Below are 12,759 nucleotides of genomic sequence, written 5' to 3'. Positions count from 1 at the left end.
GTTTTTGATTACACCCCCCCCCCATAGCCCAGATTTTGGTGCCGAGCGACTACTACGAAGGAATTTCAAACCTTGTAAGACGTTATGACAAGTGCCTCAATTTGAATGGTGATGATGTTGAAAAGTAATATAATGTTGTAGTTTTCTAATGTGCATAATAAAAGTTCTGTATCTGCGAGTGTCTGTCATTGATGCTGTAACCAAATGGAGGTTTATTTCCGAATTGCCCTCGTATATCAGAAAGCACTTTGAATTATTTTCAAAAAGTAAGTTATGTTCTAACAGTTGTATTGATGTGTTCTTGGCCAGCTACAATTTACAGACAGATTTCCAAGGGCGTGCATTGCAATTACTGGTTGGTGAGGCTATATGTGCATGTGTCACCAATTCCAGCCAGGTCTCTTTCAGGTAGAGGCGTACCAGGTTTATTAGCCAAAGCTGACAAAAGGGGCTCCCTTGCCAGAGATGTTATGTCACTGTCCAGCAGGAGGGGAAGATCCTCTGATGATGAATCTGTTCCTTAAAGGCTGAGCATGACAGTGTTGAGAAGAGCTGAATCATGTTCCTGAAATCAGCAAAAATGTGGTCCAAATTGCTAACTCTTCCTCCAGTGTCCAAAATGTTACATACTGAAGAAAAATGCTATACCCTAGAGTCTCTCTCAGTATAGGAAAATTATAGTTATGTATCATCTGCAGGCTGATGTCAATTGACTCTAAACTCATGTTAATCCTTCCCCATGGCTTTGCATATGTATTAAATAACTTGGGCGATAAGATGCAATTCTGTGCCCTCCCTCCCCGCAAGCTTCAAGCAGATTTCTCTCAATATGACCATCCAATAGCACTTCAAGAGGTTGGAGCAAGCATTCCTCCCTCTGAATGATGCAAAGTGATACTGTGGTCAACAGTATCCAAGAACATCAAGTGGTCTTAAAATATTGACTACACTTCCTTTGTCTTCTTTTCTGGGATTTAAATGAGCCTACATCTCTAACACCAGATGATTTACACCTCAGGGTACTAAAGGAACAACTGCAGATGATCACAGAACCATTCCTGGTAACCTTTGAGAACTTCTGGAAGACTGTTGAGGTCCCATAGGGTTAAAACAAAAGTTGTGCCCATCCTCAAGAAGGTGAACAGGGCAAAGCTCCCAGGCAATTATAGAAACTTATTTATGGGCACTACTGTTAACAAGGATAGCATTGGTGTGTTGCAAAGTACTCAGGTGAAACTTATCGCCTTTGATACAGGTACAAACCTATTTGATTTGGGTAATGCCATATGTGTAATGTATCTGGATGTCAGCACAGCTTTCAACAGAGTGCTTCATATTTTTTCTTTATAAAATAGTAGAATATGGGCTAAATAATACTACTGTTAGGTGAACTCACAGTTTGCTGAATAGCAGCACTGGAAAAAAAATGCTCATTAACTGTTGTACTTCAGCTTGGGATGAAGTATTGAGTGGAGTGCCAAAGGGTTCTGTTCTATCTGTTAAAAATTTTTTTTAACCAAAGATGAGATAAATTTACTATTTATTTTACTGGGCTTATAAGTCTCATTAGACATGAACAACTCTGAATTGTCTACATCCCACTTCTGTAAGTCAACTTAAAATGGAACAATAAAAAGCAAAAGATATCAATAATATAATTATTATTCCCACTTTGATTCACTATAGAATGAAGGTCTCTTCACTGAAGGTAATGGACCATAATCTACCATGTAGGTCTAGTGCAGAGGTTCACAGAAAACCCAGAACTGGGAAGGTGGCTAACTTTTTACATGAGAGAGAAATGCTCCCAAAAGATCTAGATAACCTTGAGTAGTGGGCTGAAATGAATGGGATGAAATATAACAGAGAATAATAAAAAATAGTGCATCAAGATAGGGGAAAAAATGTAGGACACAAGAAAAAGATAGGGCAGAGCTGGCTTGTTAGTAGTGCATGTAAAAAGACTCTATTCTTTTTGACTTCAGGTAAAACATGAGCCAGCGGTATGACACAGCTCTTAAAAAAGCAACTGCTTCATTGGTACCCCAAAGGTGCTTTTTTCACGAGGCAAGAAGCTCCAAGAAGCTTCTTGGATGAGGAGTGAAACACCTTCAAAGAAAAACAAGGAAGTACAGTTGCCTCATGACAATTGAGACAACCATGACCTGGATCACTGAGAATCTCCATAGACCAGGGGTCTTCAAACTTGGCCCTTTTATGACTTGTGGACTTCAACTCCCAGAATTCCTCAGCCAGCATGCCTGGCTGAGGAATTCTGGGAGTTGAAGTCCACAAGTCATAAAAGGGCCAAGTTTGAAGACCCCTGCCATAGACATTTGCTTCATTGGGAGTACATTAATAGGCTTATAGAGTGCAAGTGATGAAAAGTAATTGTCCTCATCAACTCTGTCCTGCTCAGACCACATGTCCAGGTCCACACATTATTGCTCAAAAAGGACACCAACAAATCAGAGCAAGTTCAGAGGAGGCCTACCAAAATGGCGGACGGTCCGAAAACCAAACTCTATGAGGAATAAGCAAAGGATCTGGATATCTACAGCCTTCAGAGAATACTCCATTTCTGGAAGGTTGTTACAATAAAAATGCAATGGCCTTGTTTTCTATTTCTTCAGAGGACAGGATCAAGATCAGCGGATTAACATTCAAGGGAGGGAGGTTCAAGGAGACCCTTCCTGACTACAGAAGCTATTAATCAGAAGAACAAGCTGCCACGTGATATGGTGAGACTGATGATGTGGGAGATGCTAAGGTGGAGCCTAGACTGAACAAGGGAACTGAACTAGATGCTGTCTGATTTCCTTTCAATCATTCTAAGTACACCAACCTTCTATTTGCTTGCTGCACATGAAACCATTTGCTGCATGAACAGGGATATCCCAGTCTTCCCATTTTAAAGGACTACACTAGGAACTGATAAGGTAATAACATTCTACGTACATTTTTGGCATTGCTTGGCCTTAAATCTGCTATTAATTATATGTAAAAGGAATTAATGCTTTTATCCTCCACAGTCAGTGATATCAATTCCCTCCGCCATGAAATCACTACATCGTTTTGTGCTAAGAATTTCCTGTTAGCTTCAGTTCATCCATACATAATAAAGGGGAGGGTGAAGAAAACTGATTTTATTTATAAAGACGCTGTACAAATTACAATCAAGTATGCGAAGTGCTTTGAACTATATGAAATATTAAAATAATATTAAAATATATTAAAATAAATATTAAAATATATTATGACATCCCTCTGAGCCCATTTCTAATGCTATTTCATTATGAATGAATTGCTAAAGAGTTAATTGATCCTCAGCTCAAGGAATGCAGGCCAAAGGCAAAAAGTAAAAAAATCACTGTACTTTTCTCTGCCTCTCTTTCTCACCCACACACACATATACACGTGCACACACATATAGCAACTGCTTAATCCTGTAACTGATAATTAAAGGAGAAAAAAAGAGAGATGTTGTAAAAATGCTGCTAGTAATGTTTTTAAAACTATTCACTAGTTTTAATGATTTTAAACCAGTTAATATTTAACATTTTAGCCAAGAACAGCTTTAAACTTCTTTGACATGCTGCCCCATCCCTATTAATATCTTTGTCCTCTGAAATCCAGAGCTGATCCTCCCTGCCCCATATAGAACAGAAAAATGAGTTTTCCCCATGCTGAATATCAACCTCTTTTTCTCTCCATCATACACACAAACACACATGCACCAATCATTTTAGTGTTATGATAATAAATAGAAGGAGAAGATATTTTGGAACCCTAAACGAGACCATTCCCGTCCATTTTTGGATAAAAATACATGGGATATTGATGTCAGACTCTAAAACATAGATATCTTTGATCTTTCATTAGCTGAAGTATTCTTGAGTAAATTTATTAAAATACAGACTATAATTGGAAAAATATGCTTATGAAAAATTCAAGAGAAAAGATTACAGTATTAACCCCAGCATCCTATACCATGGTTACATGAACTCTGATAATTCACTGTTTGCTCATGAATAGATTCCTGCAATATATAAGAATGCAACATTAATTAGAAACCTTTCTATGCTGTTACAACAATTGGTTCGCCTCTCACCTTTCCTTCTAGCTAGCAAATGCAACTATTAGCACAAAATTCCCACCTAATACTGGTAGATCAATCCCTGAAAGAGTCTCTCTGCTCAGCTGCCTTCTAAAATTCCTGAGATCTTCAGATCACTGTAAAGATCAGGGCATTGCAACACATGAAGGGCAAGACAGGCCAGTCCCTTGAGAGAATCCTGTAAGGGTATGCAGGAATCTTCAGTTGCTGGAAGTGAAGGCCCTGGTCTCCAAATCATTGGTTGGTTGGTCCTACTGCTGTTCTGCCTCCTGCCTTTGTTTCCTCTTCCTGCTTCCGCATTATTATCTGTGTCATAGGACTGCTGATCAAGCAAACAGAGTTTTTGACTCCCTAGCCACTGCTGGGACCTGCTTTCTCCAACAAAGTCTGCCTGGGACAAATTTAGGAACAAAGGAAGTTCCCTTATAATGACCCAGTTCACAAACAATGCCATTTACATGATTCATTTCAGACTTGTTTACTAAATAAGCTACAGCTACCTGGGATCATACATATTAAGGAATAAACCATTGTTTAGAAACAATAATAATAAAAATATTTAACTTTATCCACAATGTTTTGATGCAATTGATCAATTAATTCACGTCAATCCAACTATTGATCTATTTGGGGCAGAGATTGGTGCATCTCTCCAAAATTCTTACATTCCTACACTGAATGATTTAGCCCTTCTACAAATAATGGCTAAGCTTATTTCACTACAGCTTAGGCTCAAGGCAGCCATGGTAATTGTGGTGCTATCAGATGCACAAACAAAACTAGCAACTCTTGAAATAGGGTACAAAAAAAAGAAAAAAGAAAACTGTTAATAAATATTGGTGCTAGCTGGATTTGCCACCTTCTTCATTGTTTATTTGATCTGGATTGCATAGGGCTGTTTATTTATTTTTTAACCCAGAGTTGAATGGAGTTGGGCAGCATCCAAGGTGAATAAAATAAATAATAAAAGACATTATTAATTACTTGAGAGCATATCTTTTCTTTGAAGAACTCAAGTCATATACATAACTGAATGGCCATTTTGTTTCCTCATCATACCTGTGCTGTAACTTAGGCAAAGAGACCATGTATGACTCAGAGTCACTCACTGAGCTTTCTAAACAAATAGCAATTCGAATCTGGATCACTCCAATCCTAAGCTGGCAATTTAACCACAAGACTCGCAGCATAACTCCTGAACTGTACACATTCAGCTGATAAAGCAGTTCTGCAGAGCGATGCTTATTTTGTTGACGATGTTCTGCCTTTAAAGGAACTTTCTTTTGAAGGGCTGCTAGGCAATAAGCTTGTAAGACCTTGTCAGGGATCTGCCTGGCTGCTGGTGGTGGTTCAGTCGTATAAGAGTCACAAGCAGCTACTAGCTAAATTCAAAGTTCTCAGAATAGGATGATACCACAGAATTTTACAAAACAACTGTCAGGCATGTATTGTTTACATGCTTACCTTGAAGAATGTGGCTATATTGCAGTTGATGTTTATATAGGATGAGACTTCATGTATCAGTTAATAACAGCTGAATAACTAGTACACAAATTCAGTTTTCTATAGCTTTAGGAGAGTCATGCACAGCCACTTCTTCTTGTTGTTTTGAAACAACAAAGCCAAGTAGCCATCCTATGCACACATGCCAAGATAGCTGGGAAAAGCTTACAAAGCAGCCACACAAGCCTAGGAAAGGATATTTCTCCTTTAACCATGTTAAGAGAGGTATTTTGTAGGTGTTCCTGCATGTTGCAAAGCACCTTTTTCAAAGGATTTGCACAGCCCTAGTCAAAAAAGACCTTTTCTAGTCTGAAATACCAGAATATTTCCTTCATTTCCTTCCGTTACCCCAATACTCCTCTAGGTTCCCCAAGGTAAAACTTAGCAGAGAGTTGTTTGTACTATATTACAAGTAATAGAATATATTACATGAATTACATAACCTCCTCCGGCATGTATTCAAATGAATTAAAAGGAACCTTTGAATAGATAGGTAGACTGGAAGCCCTGCTCACGGTTTAACCAAACACAGAATTATTTTTGCTAATTTGCAGGTCAAAATAAACACTCTTTCCCTTGTTGGTATTTTTTAAAAAATTGAAGATCCAACTGAGAAATCATACAAGCACATCTGCATGTGGCATACACAGTTTTGTTTAATATTTTCCTGATTATAATGTGAGCTTCAATCAATTTCTGAAAGCCAACCACTGGAAAAAATATGTTTTATTTTAGTATCAATACATATTCTGTCTCCATATGAAGAGCTCTGTTATTTCAAATTGCTGTTCCATTTAATTTTCTTCATCCCAAAAAATAGTTTAAGATCATGATCAGCTGGGGCAGGATCTATTGCAAACAATGGCATTTATTTTTTAGCAGATTTTTTTAGATATATACAGTATAGACAGCACTACAAAACATCTCCTATATAGTAGTCCTCCACTTACAACAGTTTATTTAGTGACAGTTTGAATTTACAACAGCTCTGAAAAACATGACTTATGACCGCCTTTCACACTTACAATTGTTGCAACATCTCCACGGTCATGCAATCAAAATCAGACGCTTGGCAACTGACTCACATTTATGACGGTTGCAGTGTCTCAGGGTCACGTGATCACCTTTTGTTGCCTTCTGACAAGCAAAGTCAATGGGGAAGCCAGATTCACTTAACAACCATGTTACTGACTTAACAACTGCAGTGATTCACTTAATAACTGTGGCAATAAAAGTTGTAAAATGGGGCAAAATTCACTTAACAACTGTCTTACTTAGGAACAGAAATTTTGGACTCCATTGTGATCATAAGTCGAGGACTACCTGTACTTGGACTACAGTTGATAAAAACACTTTTGTGAAGCCAGCAACCTTTTAAAGAACAATTTCACATATTATGATGTGGAAGTGATAAGAAAGGAAATGTCAGTGCTCTTTCTGCATAACAGACAACCCACAAAGTTGCTCTAACAGAAAGTGCTGATACACTCCATAAAATAGAGTTTTGCTCCATTAATTAGCGGTAGGGATAGTATCGCTTTTGATATGTCTGTTGGGTAAATCTCTTCCAGACTGTGCTTTAAAATAATTTTCCATTAGATATAAGTAAGAATGATGCTCCTACAGTTAATTCTTCAACAGGAAAGATAATTTTAGTATATATAGGAGGGACAATTTGCAGAAAAATTAGAAAAGATGATTTACAGTTTGCAGGAAATATGACCATAACACCTTTCTGCAATTCTTTATAGCAGTTGCATCCATCGCTTTCATTTATTTTGCAGATGACTGAGAGAAAATTCAAAGGCCAGTGAAACACTATAAAGCTAAATCTCTCCTTTCTCTCTTTTTTTAAATGCACTGTTGCTAAAATCATTTTCTTATTATTAAGAGATACCGAGAAAAATATTTTTAAAAATGAGGCTACTACTTGTCAGGAAATTTCAGAATTTCTGGAGTGTTAAAACTAGAATCTATTACTTTGTGTAAAACTGGCCCAGGGAAGCCAGTTAAAACATAGATCAGCTTTACTATCAATTTCAGTGATTTCTGAGCAAAGGAAAGCTTACATTGAACTTGATGTGGTCACTCTGCTCCTTGCATACTATCTAATGATCAGTGCTAAAAATTCAATAGTGACCATTGGTTGTTAAGCAGGAAAGAGAGATCAATGCCTATCTCACTCTAAATGTCACAATGCACTTAAGGGGCGAGTGCCAGAAATGTTAGTTTCCACAACTGCTATCTTGATATTTTCTTCTTCTTGGTTTCCAGCAACATGTACAGTTTCCATTTACAGGTGTACCCCATTATTCTTTTAGCTTACACTGAATAATTTTTTTTCATTGATAATGACATTTAACCCCTTTGATCCTTATTGGAAGGAAGCTGCTTGAAATTTGCTTGTTTATCTTTCGGCTTATTGCTTTTATAAAAACAATTTCCATAACAAGTTGCCACTGAGACAGAAAAGTTGCAGAGAGGGACAATCAAAACTATCAAAAAGCTGAAACGTACAAGGGGGAGGAAGGGAGGGAGCCGTAATTTGGGTCCTGTAGATTAGGAAATTTCAAATTTTCAATCCAAATCACTTCTGCTACAGTCTACCGTTTTAATCAAATGTATTAACTCAAGAGCCTGCCGCCACAAGCTGAATTGACAACTGTGCCAGAGATGGCTTTAAATTGAGATAATAGGTGGTTGACAGACTTGGTAACTTAAATAGCAAAGTGAAACTTCCACTTTCATTGGCATAATACCCCCAAATGTCAATTACTAGGGTGTCTAGAGGGAATCTGTTGCCTTCTGTGTGTGAGAAAGACACAAGAAGCCAAGTGATAGAACTTTGGTAAGATCCACAAGTTTAGCCCAGGATGGATTCATTTTCTTGCCCTGTAGAATTCCACTTGGAATCTGCTACCGTCTTTCCTTGTACAGATCTGAAGTCTTGCTTTCTTTCAAAATCTTATTTTATCTAATAAACAGATAAACTTGAAACACCTCTCTTTGACACCAGCTAGCTGTCCAAGAAATCTATTCTCTTTAAGGAGGGGGGAGACAACACTAATGTTATACCTGATAAAACCCAAACAAATATTCCACCTAAGCAAAAGCAATGATTTTTCTGAGTTAAACATGCCATCAATTTCTAGTGAGAGCACAGAGTGTTGTTATATTTCCTTGACTGCATTTCTTTTGACACTGACCTTTTATGGACATCAGATAGACCCGTCAGACAGAATCAAGATCTTTAAAGAGCAAAGCTCCTCAAGAACTGAAGTGTAATCAAGTCATATTGAAAGGGCAGAGAAATTGTCCTTAATTGCACCATCCTATGTATACTATAGTGGAAACGATCCCTTTTTGATTAATGGGCTTACTTCCAGTTAACTATGTACTAGATTGCAGCCTGAAGGAGCAAATCTGGGACCAAGCCCCACTGAAATGAACTAGATTTATTGCTGCAGAAACCAATTTAGAATTCTAGAGTAAGACTGCAACTGAATTGTCATATACTTGGGGTTAAGCTGTTAAGAAAAACAAATCCACACTCACAGCAACATTTAAACCTTCCAATTAACCTCCCAAATATTGGAAAGTAGGCTTCATTGAGTATAAGCACCAAAGAAAGCCTTGCAATAATTTCATAAAACAATTGCAGGAAAATGGCAAATGAGAAAGCAGAAAGAGGTAACACTTTATTAATGAAGACAAATATAATTCTCCCAAGATAGCGGTGCAATCTGAGTTGGTTACTGGTATCAGAAGTTTGTTTTTCCAAGCTTTTGGACTCATGCTGGAGCCCATGCTCAGGGAACTGAGGACTCAGATTGGACCCTTCAACATTTTATTATACTGATCAATTTATCCTTTTTTTTTAACTAGTAAGGAAGAAACTACAAGCAGCTTTTTACAATATAGAATCTAAATCCTACAAACTTCAAACACATCCTATCAGCAGCTAAATCCCCATCTGATATCCACAGAACTTTTCTGTAACTAGTGAGGCCAAGATCACAGTTTGTATTATAATCATTTGTCAACAGGGACAAAACATTGCCCTGCTGCTAAAAGTATTTCACAGAATACTAAACATATTTTATTTATTTACTACAAGCACTTAAAAAAAAGCTTCTTTGCATATATTTTTTGCAGTTCTTATTCAGTGGAGAAATATCTACATTTACAACTCTCTATAAGCTGAAGAAAACAAAAGATATTTTAAAAGAAAGAAAATGTAGAATACACATTTTATTAATACCAAACGCCAATAACAAATATTATATTAAAGAAGAGTTTTTATTGATATAATATTTCCTGATATCCAACTTTAATATACTCCCTACTTCCCCAATGCAACAAAATAAGTTTTCATTAAAACATTTTTCCCTCCTCTAATGTTGGCAGGATACTAAAATGTACCCTTCTCATGTGCCTGTGTGCCGTAATCTTACAAAATAGGCAACAAGCTCATTTCTAACCCATGGTCACTAAACCAGTTCACGAACACAAATGTTGCCTTCTTAAAATAATCTCAACAATATTAAGTGAGGATTCAGAATTCAGTTGAAACTCCTCTGCTTCAAATTCAGGGGGATTTACTGTGGAATGAGCCTGATTCATAGAAACTTCAATCTCTGCACACACAAATACATGCTGAACCTCTGACAAGAGGGAGGGAGGGAGATACATGTATTGATGAAATCTCTAACCCTCAGAATTATATGTAAGTTAGGGCTTGGCATCTGTAAGGCACACATGTATAAAGCCTGCTTAGCGTAAGTTACATTGGGGGGGAAATCCTCATTTTGCCATAGGAGATTTTTTTTTTAAATAGTCAAGGAATGAATCCTTAACTGGGCCATTTGTGATGATTTTTTTTATAACTTTGGTATAGTAGAACAGTAGTAGCAATAATAATAATACTATAATTCTGCTCTGGGGTGGTAGGAGACCCCAATAAGCGAGTGCATATAGCAGCATTGCAAGACAGAGGGGATATTGGCTAAAAGGCCACAATCGCCCTTTATGGAACCCATCATGTTAAAAATTTTGAAGATTAAAGATGTTAATTTTAGTCTTGAAACATGATCACATAGACATAATGTAAGAATTTAGGAATGGGAGGGGAAGTGTACTCACCAAAGGTGACATAGATCCGTTTGGCAGGTAAGGATCAGACAGCATGAGGAAAGGGTATCCAGAATAAGGCGATCCTTTGTACATTCCTGGGTCCTGATGTTTTAAACCTGTTAAAATTCAAGCCCCTGGTTAGGATTTTGTCTCAGAACCAATCTCCCATCCATTCCACACACATTTGTTTTACAAGAAGTGGATAATTTGAGTTCACTGGCATCTGTGAGGTTCACCTGACATTCAACTCCCCCGTTACTGCCACGCGTGAGCCTCAGCTTGCAACTTATCTGGCGGTTAAAGATAAGCCACAAATGAAAGGACCGCGTCCCAGAATGAAACCAGTGTGCACACGTGCTCCTTTCTCCACCTTTGTTAAAACTGGTGTTCTTGGTTATTAAGGAGTGGGGTGCCTTCAGTCTGTTTTTGTACCTGCTCTAAGCCTCTTCCCCAAACCTCGGGCTGTGTGTGTGTGTGTGTGTGTGTGTGTGTGTGTGTGTGTGTCCCCTTCAAAGGAACTCACTGTGCCAACAGTACCCAGACTAATTTTACCTCCCGCGATGTAATAGCCACTTATGGGGAAAAAAAATGTGTTGCGGTGTGGTGTGTTTGTGTGTGTGCAAAAGGGGTGAGGGGAGGATGACAGCCTACGGAGTAGCACCTTTAGGTTCAGTTTCAGTCGCCTGCACCCGGTGGCCCCGCAGGTCCGGGCTTTCACGAGTGGAGCAGAGTCCGTCTCCGGCACGAGCGGGAGGCGTTTGCCTGCTTTGGTTTCGCAGCGAGGCATTGACGTTTCCCCGCGACCACGAGGGCTGCCAAACCTTCCCCCTTCTCCCCTCCCCTCGGCGGTCATGCTCCCTCCCTTGAGGCACGGAGGGGCAGAGGAAAAGGTGGGCGGCGGGGCGAGGAGGAGGAGGAGGAGGAGGAGGAGGAGGAGGAGGAGGAGGAGGAGGAGGAGGAGAGCTTTTCGAAAACTGACCCTCGTCCATGTGATCCGGGAGTTTCTCCGGATAGACCCTCTGAGGCTCCTGCAGCCGCCGGATTGCCTGCAAAGGCAAGGAGAGAGAAAGGGATGGAGGTGGCTGGCCATTTGTATTGATTTATTTATTTTATAAAGTTGGCAAGTTCCTCAGCAATAAGAGGAGAAAGTGATCTGGGGCGGGCGGGGTTCGGTCTCACCTCGGGATGGGCTCCTGCGGCGGCGGCGGCGGCTCCGGCCACGGTTGCTGCTGGGTTGGACGCCTGTCGGTTGCCGCCGCCGCCGCCGCCGCCGCTGCTTTCCGACTCGTTCACCAGGGATGATTTGAGGTCAGCCAGGTCCCCCTCGGTGAAGACGTTGGCCTGGATTTTCTCCTCCTGCTCACCTTCGTCCTTAAAGGCGATCATCTCGTCGTTGGCTCCCAGGTCATCGCCTCCGCCGCTGAGTTGGGGCATTTTCTTCCCGAGCCAAGCCAGGGAAACGCGAACTTGTGAGTCGGAGCGACGCTGGGAAAGGAGACTCCCGGCTCCCTTTTTTTCTTTCTTTCTTGAAGAGGAGGCAAAACGTTTGGCCAGCTCCTGGCCCGGTATATATCCTGGCACCCAACCCAACGCGGGAGCTCTAGCCTAGGGAGCGGGGGGGGGCTATGCTTGCGGTCCAAGGCAGGAAAGGCAACCGGAGGGGTCGAGGCAACGACCCACCGCTTCCCTCCCGCGGTCCCGGGTGCCCCTCCTTCGCCAGGCCCGGGAAAGTTTGACTAAGCAGCAGCAGCAGCAGCAGCCGGCCGGCCGGCCAGCCAACCACCTAGCCTAGCTGGGGAGCAAAAGCAACGCCGGTGACTTTCGCTGGGGGAAAAAAAAGAAGAAAGGAAGAAAGAAAGAAAGACAAAAAATCCCGAGCAGCAGCCGAGCCAGCGCTGTAAAGTGCGCGACTCGGGAAGAACACTGGAGAGTCCTAGCCAAAGATTTTCAACATCAAAGCCGCCGCCGGCTGATTGACAGCGGCGGGGAGGGATTGGAGCGCTCTG

General features: G+C 40.3%; 1 protein-coding gene across 1 annotated transcript in view; it reads right to left on the bottom strand.

Moving 5' to 3' along the window:
* TCF7 (transcription factor 7) overlaps positions 1–12,187 on the bottom strand; it is a gene marked incomplete at its 5' end in the record, with an annotated part of 145,594 nt that extends 133,407 nt beyond the window's left edge. The window contains 3 exons of the mRNA XM_081319033.1: positions 10,763–10,869; positions 11,733–11,799; positions 11,933–12,187. Of these exons, the coding sequence (XP_081175159.1) occupies positions 10,763–10,869; positions 11,733–11,799; positions 11,933–12,187 (429 nt within the window). The remainder of the gene's footprint in view (positions 1–10,762; positions 10,870–11,732; positions 11,800–11,932) is intronic.
* Between the last annotated feature and the right edge of the window lie 572 nt (positions 12,188–12,759).

This window comes from Vipera berus (genome assembly GCF_964194415.1).
Source record: "Vipera berus genome assembly, chromosome: 2".
Taxonomy (NCBI): domain Eukaryota; kingdom Metazoa; phylum Chordata; class Lepidosauria; order Squamata; family Viperidae; genus Vipera; species Vipera berus.
Note: the sequence above shows the minus strand (reverse complement) of the source record. Positions and strands in the feature narration are given on the sequence as shown.